The 14,597-nt window shown below is 53.3% G+C and overlaps 1 protein-coding gene across 2 annotated transcripts; it reads left to right on the top strand.

The window, feature by feature from the left end:
* The first annotated feature begins 6,915 nt into the window (after nucleotides 1-6,915).
* Nucleotides 6,916-14,332, top strand: rfx5 (regulatory factor X, 5). 2 transcript variants are annotated; one of them, XM_038787232.1, is made up of 5 exons: nucleotides 6,916-6,993; nucleotides 8,888-9,009; nucleotides 9,919-9,952; nucleotides 13,351-13,433; nucleotides 14,180-14,332. In XM_038787232.1, exons 2-5 carry the CDS (start codon nucleotides 8,900-8,902, stop codon nucleotides 14,316-14,318), a joined length of 366 nt encoding a protein of 121 aa, XP_038643160.1. In that variant the 5' UTR covers nucleotides 6,916-6,993; nucleotides 8,888-8,899; the 3' UTR covers nucleotides 14,319-14,332. The 2 variants fall into 2 exon arrangements, with proteins under 2 accessions (XP_038643160.1, XP_038643159.1); XM_038787231.1 differs by having other exon boundaries at nucleotides 14,168-14,332.
* The last annotated feature ends 265 nt before the right edge of the window (nucleotides 14,333-14,597 follow it).

The following is a 14,597-nucleotide window of genomic DNA, read 5'->3' as shown; positions in this document are numbered from 1 at the left end:
TGGCCGAGACCCCCATCCCTTGGCCGAGCCGAGACTCCCTGTTCCTTGGCCGAGCCGTGACTCCCCGTCACTTGGCCGAGACCCCCGATGCTTGGCCGAGGTCCCCCGTTGCTTGGCCGAGACCCCCCGTCGCTTGGCCGAGACGGATGTCCCTTGGCCGAGACCCCTGTCGCTTGGCCGAGACTCCCATTGTTTGGACGAGACCCCCGTCGCTTGGCCGAAACCCCCGTCGCTTGGCCGGGACGGACGTCCCTTGGCCGAGACCCCCGTCCCTTGGCCGAGCCGAGTCTCCCCGTCGCTTGGCCGAGGCCCCCCGTCGCTTGGCCGAAACCCCCGTCGCTTGGCCGGGACGGACGTCCCTTGGCCGAGACTCCCGTCCCTTGGCTGAGCCGAGACTCCCCGTCCGTTGGCCGAGCCGAGACTCCCCGTCGCTTGGCCAAGACCCCCGTCGCTTGGCCGACACCCCTGTCGCTTGGCCGAGCCGAGACGCCCCGTCGCTTGGCCAAGACCCCCGTCGCTTTGCCGACACCCCTGTCGCTTGGTCGAGGCGGACGTCCCTTGGCCGAGCCGAGACGCCCCGTCGCTTGGCCAAGACCCCCGTCGCTTGGCCGAGACCCCCATTGTTTGACTGCACCGAATTTTCGTTGGCCGAGACGGATGTTCGTTGGGCATGACTCCGGTTGTTTGGCCGAGACGGCCGTAGTCTGGCCCAGCTGGACCTGGATTGGTCCAGCCGGCCTTTGCTTGGTCAAGCTGGACGTTCCTTAGCTGAGCCGGACGTTCGTCAGCCCAGCGGCCATTCCTTATCCGTCTCTGACCCAGGCGTCGCCATTAGACACGGGAAGGACAGCATGGCGCCGCGGTGGTTAGCACTGCTGCCTCACGGCGCCAAGTTCCCAGGTTCAATCCTGGTCCCAGGTCACTCTCCGTGTGGAATACTCACATTCTCCCCGTGTCTGCGTGGGTCTCACCCCACAACCCAAAGATCTCCAGGGCAGGTGGATTGGCCACGCTAAACTACCCCTCAACTGGGAAAAATAATTAAAAGTTTAAGAATTAAAAAATGCCATTTGACATACGAGCAGAATTAGGCCATTTGGCCCATCATGCCCCCCCCCCCCCACCCCGCTCGAGAAGGTGCGTGGTGGCGAGCCCTGCCAGCAATGCTATGCACAGCTTGGGTCTCCTTGCTGTCCCCGAAGAAGAATGTCCCGCGCCGCAGAGGGAGCGCAGCGGAGGTTCGCCAGACCCATTCCGGGATGGCATGTCTGATCGTGGAATCCTTATGGTGCGGAGCGAGGCCATTCGGCCCGTTGGGTCTGCGCCGACCCTCCGAGAGAGGTATCCATCCAGGCCCACTCCCCTGCCCTATCCCTGTAACCCCACCTAACCTGTACATCTTTGGACACTAAGGGACAATTTAGTGCGGCCAATCCACCTAACCTGCACATGTTTGGACACAAAGGGACAATTTAACACGGCCAATCCACCTAACCTGCACATCTTTGGACACTAAGGGACAATTTAGCATGGCCAATCCACCTAACCTGCACATCTTTGGACACTAAGGGACAATTTAGCACGGCCAATCCACCTAACCTGCACATCTTTGGCCACTAAGGGACAATTTAGCACGGCCAATCCACCTAACCTGCACATCTTTGGACACTAAGGGACAATTTAGCACGGCCAATCCACCTAACCACATTGAATTTAGCACGGCCAATCCACCTAACCACATGTTTGGACACTAAGGGACAATTTAACACGGCCAATCCACCTAACCTGCACATCTTTGGATACTAAGGGACAATTTAGCATGTCTTGTAGGCCAGCGTTTAGTAAATTCCAAAGTATATTATGGAGTTCACCTGATCTATAACTGTTTGTTGAATTTGGCTGGGGTGAGCACAAGAGACTGCCTTTCAGGTGTTATTCAAGCGAGTTCTTAGGTGCTTTTAATCATAAAAAACAAGCTTTATTCTGAGAATTTAGTTAACATTTGTATAAATTTGCACAGCAAGAACTTTTATCAACTACAAACACAAAGACCCCACACAGCTACAGTAATCTATGTATAACCCTGAATGAATTCCCCCTTAACTGTTCCAATTCAATAACAAAATTCAAGTGAAACCAGAAACCCCTTTTCAAAGGTGCGGCCCAGCACACGGCACTCTGACTGATATAAGACTTGTTATTGATACTCTGTTCACCTTCTCAAACAGCAGGTTTGAGTTCCTTCCAGAAAGCAATTATCTCTTTTACGTTATCAAGCAGACTGGAAACAGCTTTTCAAATGAAGATAGAGAAACACGTCTTTCAACCTGTGCTGTTCAAACCGGTCCCAAACCTCACAGTGAAAGTAAAACCCACAGAGCCACAGCCCAGCTCCACCCACACAATGACATCACTGAAGCCATGTGATAAGACAAAAACATTTCCTTAAGGTACACTCCCATGACACCTCCCCCCAAGAAAAAAAAACATCAATTTCAAAGATGGTTTAATTTGTCACCTTTTTACTTGCCCGTTAATAACAATTGATGGACAGCACAGTGGTTAGCACTACTGTCTCACAGCACCGAGGTTCGATCCCGGCTTTGGGTCACTGACTGTGCGGAGTTTTGCACATTCTCCCCGTGTTTGCGTGGGTTTCGCCCCCACAAGCCAAAGATGTGCAGGTTAAGCGAATTGGCCACGCTAAATTTCCCCTTAATTGGAAAGAAAATGAATTGGGCACTCTGAATTTAAAAAAAACCCATTGACAATAAACATACATTGTTTAAACAAAAATAGAACAGGCAAACATTGATAATCACACAATCCATTTTAGTTCCACCACCATCGAACCTGCTTCTTTTCATCACAGTCGTGACAAAGCATCGGCTATCGCATTTTCTCGTCCTGCCACATGTATAATTTTTCAATGAAATGGTTGTAATAATAAACTCCATCGAAACAGTCTGGCATTGTTATTCCCGATATCGCTCCAAAAACGTCAATGGATTATGATCAATAAGTATAATTGTTTCAGACGAATTGCTGGTAACATAAATGTGAAAACTGTTGCAAAGCCAGCACCAAGCTCAAAGTCCCCTTCTCAATTGTTGAATGCTTCCTCTGGTGATTATTAATTTCTTGCAAAAAAAATCCAATAGGTTGCTCTAGTCCAGGGGTGGGCAAACTTGTCCGTGCAAGGGCCACATTCAGAAATTCACAATTTTAAAGGGCCGCATAGTATATTAATTAATAGTCCCGGTTGTAACCAATTAGCGTGCGGCATATACCTCAGCGCTTCCCCCGGGTGCATCCTGCCTTTAGCCCTCTTTTTCTCTACTTTTCAAAAATGGCGCTTCACCCGGTTATGATTCTGGGCGCCTCATATAGAACATAGAACAGTACAGCACAGAACAGGCCCTTCGGCCCTCGATGTTGTGCCGAGCAATGATCACCCTACTCAAGTCAACGTATCCACCCTATACCAGTAACCCAACAGCCCCCCCCATTAACCTTATAAAAAATATTAAAAATTAAAAAAAAAACAAATTTAAAAAAAAATTTTTTTAAATGTTTTTTTTTAATGACTTGATCTTGGTGGGCCGCATAAAGATCTTTGGCAGGCCGCATGCGGCCCCTTTGTTGTCTTCTTGCAAGAGCACCGCACCTACGGCCACATGACTCGTATCGGTAGCCACCTTGAATGGTTTTGTGAATTTAGGGTGGCCAACACAGGAGCCGTGGTTAACACAGCCTTCAGGCCGTCAAATGCCTGTTGACACTCCGCCGTCCACTGAAATTTGCTACGCTTCTTTAGCGAGTCCATCACTGGAGCGACCACACTGCTAAAATTCAGCACAAATTTACGGTAAAATCCACTCATACCACAAAATCGCATTATTTCCCTTTGTGTCGAGGGTATTGGAAACTCCTCAATAACTGTTGGTTTCATAGAACATAGAACATTACAGCGCAGTACAGGCCCTTCGGCCTTCGATGTTGCGCCGACCTGTGAAACCCCTCTATAGCCCATCTACACTATTCCCTTATCGTCCCTATGCCTAACCAATGATCATTTGAATGCATTTAGTGTTGGCGAGTCCACTACTGTTGCAGGCAGGGCATTCCACGCCCTTACTACTCCCTTGTGACCAATCGATCCTGTCCAATTGTACGGCCACGGAAAGTGACTTGGGCTTTTCCAAATTCACTTTTGGCGAGGTTTACCACCAAACCTGTCTCCTGAAGTCGATTGAATAACTCCATCAGATGCTTCAGATGTTCTTTCCATATCTGACTAAAAATCATCAAATCCTGAAACGATTTTGAAAATCAAGCGTTGAACTGTGGCTGGGGCATTTTTCAGGCCAAATGGCATAACTTTGAATTGGTATATACCATCTGGAGTTACAAAAGCTGAAATCTCCTTCGCCCTTTCGGATAAAGGTACCTGTCAGTAACCTTTAAGTAAATCGCTTTTGGAAATAGAAACTGATTGTCCCACCATCTCAGTGCAATCCTCCAAACGTGGGTTTGTAACTGCATTAACTTTTCTATAGTCCCCACACAATCATTGGGTACCATCACTATGGGTGAGCTCCATTGGATGCAACGCACTTTAATTTTTAAGCATACTTTTTGAACCTATGCCAATTTTAAAGGGTTAATTCTGTATGGATGTTGTTTAATTGGAACAGCATTTCCCACATCTTCATCATGTATCGCCATTTTAGTACTTGAAAATGAAATGAAAATCGCTTATTGTCACAAGTAGGCTTCAAATGAAGTTACTGTGAAAAGCCCCTAGTCGCCACATTCCGGCGCCTGTTCAGGGATGCTGGTACGGGAATTGAACCGTGCTGCTGGCCTGCCTTGGTCTGCTTTCAAAGCCAGTGATTTAGCCCTGTGCTAAACCAGCCCCTTATTTCCCAACTTATTTCTCCAAACTTGCCCTTGTGATATCTCTTTCAGGTCAGTTCATTTTGCCTCTGGAAGGTAACTCAACAATTTATCCCTATTTTTAAGAACATCCTCGTTTTCCAATTTAATTTGAGGTATGTCAAATTCACAGTCATCTGGATTTGGTTCGTCACTTTGAGTTAGAATCATTAAAACCTCCTTTTTCTCTCCTTCCCTGTCAAAGTACCTTTTAAGCATATTCACATGACACACTCGGTGAGTTTCCCTTCATAGAACAGTACAGCACAGAACAGGCCCTTCGGCCCTCAATGTTGTGCCGAGCCATGATCACCCTACTCAAACCCACGTATCCACCCTATACCCGTAACCCAACAACCCCCCCCCCCCTTAACCTTACTTTAATTAGGACACTACGGGCAATTTAGCATGGCCAATCCACCTAACCCGCACATCTTTGGACTGTGGGAGGAAACCGGAGCACCCGGAGGAAACCCACGCACACAGGGGGAGGACGTGCAGACTCCACACAGACAGTGACCCAGCCGGGAATCGAACCTGGGACCCTGGAGCTGTGAAGCATTTATGCTAACCACCATGCTACCCTGCTGCCCCCTTCTATCTAGTGTTTTTACCAAATGATTCACCTCACTCAATTTCCTTTCAATCTGATAAGGTCCACAAAACCTTGCTGTTAAAGGTTCACCTACCACTGGTAACAATACTAAAACTTTATCTCCACTGGCAAAACTACGAATTTTTGCTTTCTTGTCCGCTACCCGTTTCATCACATGCTGTGCAACTTTTAAATGTTGTCCAGCCAATTCCCCTGCTCTATTTTATCGTTCCCTAAAACTTGACACGTAATCCAATAATGTAATTTCCGACTGCTCACTCAACAATTTCTCCAAAATAAATTGAAGTGGTCCTCTTACCTCATGAACAAAAATTTGTTAAAAATGACTGAATTTGGTAGACTCATTCGGTGCATCCCTAATTGCAAACAGTACGAATAGAATTCCTTTATCCCAATCCTCTGGATAATCGTGACAATACGCCCTCAACATTGTATTTAATGTCTGATGCCACCTTTCTAATGCTCCCTGCCATTCTGGATGGTACGCAGTTAATTTCAATTGTTTTACTCCGAAGCTATCCATAATCTCGTTGAATAACCTTAAGGTAACATTTGATTCTTGATCCGATTGTATTTCTGTGGGTAGTCCATATCGAGTAAAACGTTTAAGTAAGTCCTCTACAATCTTTTTAGCTGTAATATTACGTACTGGAATGGCCTCTAGAAACCTAGTAGCCACATCCATTGTAGTCAAAAGATATTGATTCCCACTTTTTGTTTTAGGAAGCGGTCCTACGCAACCAATTAAGACCCTTGTAATCATAGATTATAGAATTTACAGTGCAGAAGGAGGCCATTCGGCCCATCGAGTCTGCACCGGCTCCTGGAAAGAGCACCCTACCCAAGGTTAACACCTCCACCCTATCCCCATAACCCAGTCACCCCACCCAACACTAAGGGCAATTTTGGACACTAAGGGCAATTTATCATGGCCAATCCACCTAACCTGCACATCTTTGGACTGTGGGAGGAAACCGGAGCACCCGGAGGAAACCCACGCACACACGGGGAGGATGTGCAGACTCCGCACAGACAGCGACCCAAGCCGGAATCGAACCTGGGACCCTGGAGCTGTGAAGCGATTGTGCTATCCACAATGCTACCGTGCTGTCCACGGTAAAAGGTTCCTCAAATGCTGGAATGGGTATTAAGGGCGCTGGTTTTATCACTGCTTGAGATTTCCCTATCACTTGACATGTGTGACATGATCGACAAAATGTAACTACATCTTTATGTAGTCCAGGCCAATAAAAATGTTTTTGCATTGTAGGTTGAATTTTCCTTACTCCCAAATGACCTCCCACTGGTACCTCATGTGCTTCGATCAACACCTCCTCTCTATACCCTACCGGCAATACTACTTGATGAACTTCTGCCCACTTTTCATCCGCCTGCATATGTAAAGATCTCCATTTTCTCATGAAGACATCATTTTTAAGGTAATAACATTCTGGTATACACTCAGATTCCTCTTCCGTGTATGTTTTCTGATGCATCCGTTTTATTTCTACATCTTCTTGTTGTAACTCCACCATCTTTCCTGAACTAAAAGTATCCGTCTCATCCTCCGCCTGTTCTTTTTCTTTTCCAACCATCAGATCAAAAATTATTTCTAATTCAACTTTATCTTCGCTCTTTGATTTCTCCTCTTCTCTTAACCTGTGACTTCGCTACCTTGTTACTACACAATCCGGAAAAATCCCAGGATATTCGTCCTTCAACAATTCAGTTGTTTGATTTTCCACTGGATTATCAACCACAGTAGGCATCACTCCCACCTCCGATCCCCAAAATAAACTGTATTACTGGCCAAGATAGTTTCTCTATTATTCCTACTACCACTTCACCACTCTTCACTGGACTCACCTTATATAATGGAATACTACTCTTCTCACCCTGAACTCCACATGTTACCACCTTTTCTGGCAATATTCCTCCCGAATACACAACACCTCATCTCTTACCATCAAAGATTGACTAGCTCCCGTATCTCTTAAAATTGTGACTTCTTTATCTGCTCCTTCTGCTACACATGAGTAAACTTTACCCACACAAGTAAATTCTCTAAAGAGATCTGGCACCTTCTTATCAATCACCTCTTGATCAGGCTGTATACTCTTTTGCACCTCCTTCACTTCACTTGGGCTTTCCTTTACCACTTTAACAAACCCCACTGTCTTATCCTGTTTTACCACATCAGCCTTCCCAGTGCCTTCAACCACCAACACTGTGGGCGCGATTCTCCCAGAGAGGGAGAAATCGTAAGGCTGGCGTCAAATCCGGGCGGGTTTGACGCCAGCCCCCCACTCCCCGACCGGGAACCGATTCTGGTCCCGGGTCGGGGCTAGTACGCCGCAGCCGTGAACTCCGGCATCGCGGGCTTAACGAATTGCGTTAAGCCCGCTTGCCAGAGTTTGCGCCGGCTGACGCGTCACATGACGTCATCGCGCATTTGCGCGAAACCCGCGCATGCGCGGGCCGGGATGCCCCTCAGGCGCCCCGCGAAGTGATACAGCGGGGCGGCGGAAGGACAAAGGGTGCGCGGGTATCGGACCCGCTGCCCGTGATTGGTGCCCACCGATCGCGGGCCCATGGCACCCTTGGCGCGGCCGTGGTACTTCCGTGCCAATCGGTGCCATGGTTTTAAAAATCGGGACTTTACGGCCGTTTTTACGAACGGCCAGACCAGGTGTGTTTGCCATTCGTAAAAACAGCCGTAAAGGGCTTGGAACTCGGCCCATCGGCCAGCTGAGAATCGCTGCTGGCCGTAAAAAAACGGCGTCAGCGATTCGTGTCGGGAGTCGGGCGTGGGGGGGGGGGGGGGGAGAATAGCGGGAGGGCGTCAGACTAGCGTGGCCGTAAAATTTTACGAACCCCGCTATTCTTCGCACCGTCGTGAGGGCGGAGAATTGCGTCCTGTGACTTCACATGGCCTAGTTTATTACAGTGAAAACATCTGAAACTTTTCATTTCACTTCCACCCTCTTGGATTTCTTTTTTAATCTGGGATACACTCCTTATTATCGCCCATCAGACCTCCTTTACCTTTACCACGAGTATTTCTCATGTCCCCAGTTTCTATCCCTCACCGGCTGAAACTGATGTTGTAAACCAATCTTTGATTTATGAACTAATTCATAATCATCTGCCATTTCTGCTGCTCATCTCGCAGTTTTAACCCTCTGCTCTTCCACATGCGTTCTCCACCACTCCTCCCTTCTTGATCTGAGCTACCTGGGAATACCTGTTGCCCCCCCCCCGCCGCACCACGTCTCCCCGCCTCTCTCTCTCTCTTACACACACACACTGACCCCCGTGCTGTGCTCCCTCTAGAAAGTGGATCCGATGAAGGACGAGGAGGAGGTTCCAAACCGAGCGAGCCTGGCGTCGGCCGATCCGGGGGCGGTGGACAGCGAGCCCAGCACTCTGCTGAACAAGATCAAGAGCGGCATCAGGTGAGAGGCTGTCGGAGCTGCCCGGAGTGTGCCCATGCCCCGCTCGCTCCTCTCCCAGCTTGGGAGGGCGGGTGGGCTTCCAGTCCCTCTCTGCCCCGCCGCTTTCGTCCGATCCCTGTCCTCCGAGGAGACGCAAAGTGGATGTCGGTGTCAGTGACACCAGTCTGAGGGGGGGGGGGGAGCCGCCGCGCAGGCTGTCAGTGACGCCGGTCCGAGGGGGGGGGGCGCGGAGCCGCCGCGCAGGCTGTCAGTGACGCCGGTCCAAGGGGGGGGGGAGCCACCGCGCAGGCTGTCAGTGACGCCGGTCCGAGGGGGGGGGGAGCCGCCGCGCAGGCTGTCAGTGACGCCGGTCCGAGGGGGGGGTGGGAGCCGCCGCGCAGGCTGTCAGTGACGCCGGTCCGAGGGGGGGGGGGAGCCGCCGTGCAGGCTGTCAGTGACGCTGGTCCGAGGGGGGGGGGGGGGGAGCCACCGCGCAGGCTGTCAGTGACGCCGGTCCGAGGGGGGGGGGGAGCCGCCGCGCAGGCTGTCAGTGACGCCGGTCCGAGGGGGGGGGGGGGGGGGCGCCGCGCAGGCTGTCAGTGACGCCGGTCCGAGGGGAGGGGGGGAGCCGCCGCGCAGGCTGTCAGTGACGCTGGTCCGAGGGGGGGGGGGGGAGCCGCCGCGCAGGCTGTCAGTGACACTGGTCCGAGGGGGGGGGGGGGGGGGGGGGGGGTGGTGCGTGGTGTTGACAGAGGGGAGGCAGAGCGGATGGTGGGAAGGGCATAGACAGGCAAGTTGGGAACTCTCGGAACGGGAACCCCGCTCTGTCCTGGCCTCCTGCCGTCGGCTGACCCGCCCCCCTCATCAGCGCGGTGTGCGCGGAACTCCCAGTTAACTATTGTCTCTTGTGTTTGCTCCCATTTCCTGCAGCCCGTCTGTTAAGCTGAAGGTGGCTAATGTCCTGGTAAGTGTCTGTTTGCTTTCACACCCTCTCTCTCCACTCATCGCTGGGCGGTTTAGGTGCAGGTGGGCTTCTCGTGTGCATGCTGGCTGTGCACAGCAGTCGAGTCAATCTCAGTTCCCACCTCCCCACCCCAATCCCCGTAACATTATTTACATGGGATCGAATCGCCCCATAGCAGCTGCTGCAACTTAAATTCAATTAATAAAACCATAGAATTTACACTGCAGAAGGAGGTCATTCGGCCCATCGAGTCTGCACCGTCCTTTGGCTACACCACCGTATCCCCATAACCCAGTAACCCCACCTCACCTTTTTGGATACACAATGGGGCAATTTAGCCCGGCCAATCCATCTAACCTGCACATCTTTGGACTGTGGGAGGAAACCGGAGCACCCGGAAGAAACCCACGCAGACACGGGGAGAACGTGCAGACTCCGCACAGACAGTGACCCAAGCCGGGCACTCCCTAAGTACTGACCCTCCCACAGTGCGGCACTCCCTCAGTATTGACCCTTCGACAGTGCGGCACTCCCTCAGTACTGACCCTCTGACAGTGCGGCGCTCCCTCAGTACTGACCCTCCCACAGTGCGGCGCTCCCTCAGTACTGACCCTCCCACAGTGCGGTTCTCCCTCAGTATTGACCCTCCGACAGTGCGGCACTCCATCAGTACTGACCCTCTGACAGTGCGGCACTCCCGCAGTATGACCCTCCGACAGTGCGGCACTCCTCAGTATTGACGCTCCGACAGTGCGGCACTCCCTCAGTATTGACCCTCCGACAGTGCGGCACTCCCATCATTACTAACCCTCCGACAGTGCGGCGCTCCCATCAGTATTGACCCTCCGACAGTGCCGAAGAAGTCCCTCAGGACTGACCCTACGACAGTGAGGCTTCCCTCAGTACTGACCCTCCGACAGTGCGGCGCTCCCTCAGTATTGACCCCTCGACAGCACGGTGCTCCCTCAGTACTGACCCTCCCACAGTGCGGCACTCCCTCAGTATTGACCCTCCGACAGTGCGGAGCTCCCTCAGTTCTGACCCTTCGACTTTGAGGCACTGCCTCAGTACTGACCCTCCGACGGTGCGGCGCTCCCTCAGTACTGACCCTCCGACAGTGAGGTACTGCCTCAGTACTGACCCTCTGACAGTGCGGCGCTCCCTCAGTACTGACCTTCTGACAGTGCGGCGCTCCCTCAGTACTGACCCTCTTACAGTGCGGCACTCCCTCAGTACTGACCCTCTGACAATGCGGCGCTCCCTCAGTACTGACCCTCTTACAGTGCGGCACTCCCTCAGTACTGCCCTCTGACAGTGCGGCGCTCCCTCAGTACTGACCCTCTGACAGTGCGGCACTCCCTCAGTATTGACCCTCCGACAGTGCGGGGCTCCCTCAGTACTGACCCTGCGACTGTGAGGCACTGCCTCAGTACTGACCCTCTGACAGTGCGGCACTCTGTCATTACTGACCCTCTGACAGTGCGGCGCTCCCTCAGTACTGACCCTCTGACAGTGCGGCGCTCCCTCAGTACTGCCCTCTGACAGTGCAGCACTCCCTCAGTACTGACCCTCTGACAGTGTGACGCTCCCTCAGTACTGACCCTCTGACAGTGCGACGCTCCCTCAGTACTGACCCTCCGACAGTGTAGCACTCCCTCAGTACTGACCCTCTCACAGTGCGGCACTCCCTCAGTATTGACCCTGCGACAGTGCGGAGCTCCCTCAGTTCTGTCCCTCCGACAGTGCGGAGCACCCTCAGTTCTGAGCCTCCGACTGTGCGGAGCACGCTCAGTTCTGACCCTCCGACAATGCGTCGCTCCCTGAGTTCTGACCCTCCGACAGTGCGGAGCTCCCTCAGTTCTGACCCTTCGACAGTGCGGAACTCCCTCAGTACTGACCCTCTGACAGTGCGGCACTCCCTCAGTACTGACCCTCTGACAGTGCAGCGCTCCCTCAGGACTGACCCTCTGACAGTGCGATGCTCCCTCAGTACTGACCCTTCGACAGACCGGTGCTCCCTCAGTACTGACCCTCTGACTGAACGGTGCTCCCTCAATACTGACTCTCCGACAGTGCGGAGCTCCCTCAGTTCTGACCCTTTGACAGTGCAGAACTCCCTCGGTACTGACCCTCTGACAGTGCGGCGCTCCCTCAGTACTGACCCTCCCACAGTGCGGCATTCCCTCAGTACTGACCCTCCGACAGTACGGCACTACCTCAGTACTGACCCTCTGACAGTGCGGCGCTCCCTCAGTACTGACCCTCCCACAGTGCGGCATTCCCTCAGTACTGACCCTCCGACAGTACGGCACTACCTCAGTACTGACCCTCTGACAGTGCGGCGCTCCCTCAGTACTGACCCTCCCACAGTGCGACGCTCCCTCAGTACTGACCCTCCCACAGTGCGGCACTCCCTCAGTACTGACCCTCCCACAGTGCGACGCTCCCTCAGTACTGACCCTCTGACAGTGCGGCACTCCCTCAGTACTGACCCTCTGACAGTGCGGCGCTCCCTCAGTACTGACCCTCCCACAGTGCGGCGCTCCCTCAGTACTGACCCTCCCACAGTGCGGTTCTCCCTCAGTATTGACCCTCCGACAGTGCGGCACTCCATCAGTACTGACCCTCTGACAGTGCGGCACTCCCGCAGTATTGACCCTCCGACAGTGCGGCACTCCCTCAGTATTGACGCTCCGACAGTGCGGCACTCCCTCAGTATTGACCCTCCGACAGTGCGGCACTCCCTCAGTACTAACCCTCCGACAGTGCGGCGCTCCCTCAGTATTGACCCTCCGACAGTGCAGAAGTCCCTCAGGACTGACCCTCCGACAGTGAGGCTTTCCCTCAGTACTGACCCTCCGACAGTGCGGCGCTCCCTCAGTATTGACCCTCCGACAGCACGGTGCTCCCTCAGCACTGACCCTCCGACAGTGCGGGGCTCCCTCAGTACTGACCCTCCGACAGTGCAGAAGTCCCTCAGGACTGACCCTCCCACAGTGCGGCGCTCCCTCAGTACTGACCCTCCCACAGTGCGGCTCTCCCTGAGTACTGACCCTCCCACAGTGCGGCACTCCCTCAGTACTGACCCTCCCACAGTGCGACACTCCCTCAGTACTGACCCTCCCACAGTGCGGCACTCCCTCAGTACTGACCCTCCCACAGTGCGGCACTCCCTCAGTACCAACACTGGAAATTTTGGTTTGGGCTTAGGTGCTGATTCGGGATCCGATACCACGAGCTGTGACTCGGAGGTGAGAGAGTGGGAGCTACACACTGAACGTACACCTGGCCTGGCACACACTGACAAATAGATGCTTTCATTGTCGCCGTGCATCCGGAGGCTCGAATGGAATAATTGAAGCTTTAACCCCCTCTGTTTTCTCTCAATTTGCTTATAGCAAGAAATCAAGAGCCTGTCCGATGCCGAGAAACTCTTCCTCTACATGCAGCTGCCTTCTGGGCCCAGCTATGGGGACAAAAGGTATTTATCAGGAAGGTGCTCAACACTGAATGGGCTGGAGGTCCCCGTGCATGGAAAGTCCCTGAATCCCTCAGTCCCAATCCAGCAGAGCCTCATCACTTGAACTGTTTGGCCCTTCTCACTTGCAGTCCACGAGTAAAATGGTTACAGCAGAAAAGGAGGCCATTCAGCCCCTCGCACCTGTGCCAGCTCTGTGAAAGATCTCTTCAATTAGTCCCACTGCCCTCAACGCCCCCCCCCCCCCCCCCCCCCCCCACCATTCCTACCCTTTCCCCAAATAGCCCGGGAAATCTTTCCCCTAATCCGAATTAGGATCAGGAGGCAGGCATTCGGCCCCTCGAGCCTGCTCCGCCATTCAACGCGATCGTGGCCGACCTTAATGGATCCCAAGCGAGCCGGTGAGATGTGGGACCAGACGGTACGCAGCATTACGTACATCTCCTGATCAAGCCGGCGGTCTCTCTTTATCAGTGCTCTAGGTACTAAACTAAACAGTGTCCTTCGCCTGTCCATCTGAAATCCGTTAACCTCTCCCTTTTGGCTAATGAAATATATCAGTCAAACTCTGATTTCGCTTCTCGATCGAGCATTGGTGTCTTCCGCGCCTACTAGCGACATCTAGCGGTGGCCATCTAAACGCTGCAGTCCCTGCTGATGTGTTCGCGCAGTCTAGATTTCCGACTCTCTAATGGCCGCCCTTCCTCACCCCACCATCTTGGGGGTTTCTGCCCCAGTTTTGGTTACAGCTCCGGAGTGACCAGTGGCGACCAGTTGCCCTCGAGCACCGCCGACCAAATGCACGCCTGCAACTGGATCCGGAACCACCTGGAGGAACATCCGGACACCTGCCTGCCAAAGCAAGACGTTTACGACTCCTACAAGTGAGTTACTGCGGCGGATCGGGGCGGCTGCGGTCTCACCCTGCGGTCTGGGGCCTTGTCCAGTGTCCAGGCTCGCTGGAGCCCCGGGGTCAGCCCGGAGTCAACCCCCTCGCTGGAGCCCCGGGGTTAGCCTGGGGTCAACCCGCTCGCTGGAGCCCCGGGGTCAGCCCACTCGCTGGAGCCCCGGGGTCAACCCGCTCGCTGGAGCCCCGGGGTCAGCCCAGAGTCAACCCGCTCGCTGGAGCCCCGGGGTCAACCCGCTCGCTGGAGCCCCGGGGTCAGC

Source organism: Scyliorhinus canicula, chromosome 30 (assembly GCF_902713615.1).
Source record: "Scyliorhinus canicula chromosome 30, sScyCan1.1, whole genome shotgun sequence".
Taxonomy (NCBI): Eukaryota; Metazoa; Chordata; class Chondrichthyes; order Carcharhiniformes; family Scyliorhinidae; genus Scyliorhinus; species Scyliorhinus canicula.
Note: the sequence above shows the minus strand (reverse complement) of the source record. Positions and strands in the feature narration are given on the sequence as shown.

Bases quoted from the DNA above. Each gene is read 5' to 3' on its own strand.
- rfx5 (XM_038787231.1), top strand. From the start codon at position 8,900: ATGAAGGACGAGGAGGAGGTTCCAAACCGAGCGAGCCTGGCGTCGGCC. The intron at 9,010-9,918 runs GTGAGAGGCTGT...CATTTCCTGCAG, and splicing joins AAGATCAAGAGCGGCATCAG to CCCGTCTGTTAAGCTGAAGG. The intron at 9,953-13,350 runs GTAAGTGTCTGT...ATTTGCTTATAG, and splicing joins TGAAGGTGGCTAATGTCCTG to CAAGAAATCAAGAGCCTGTC.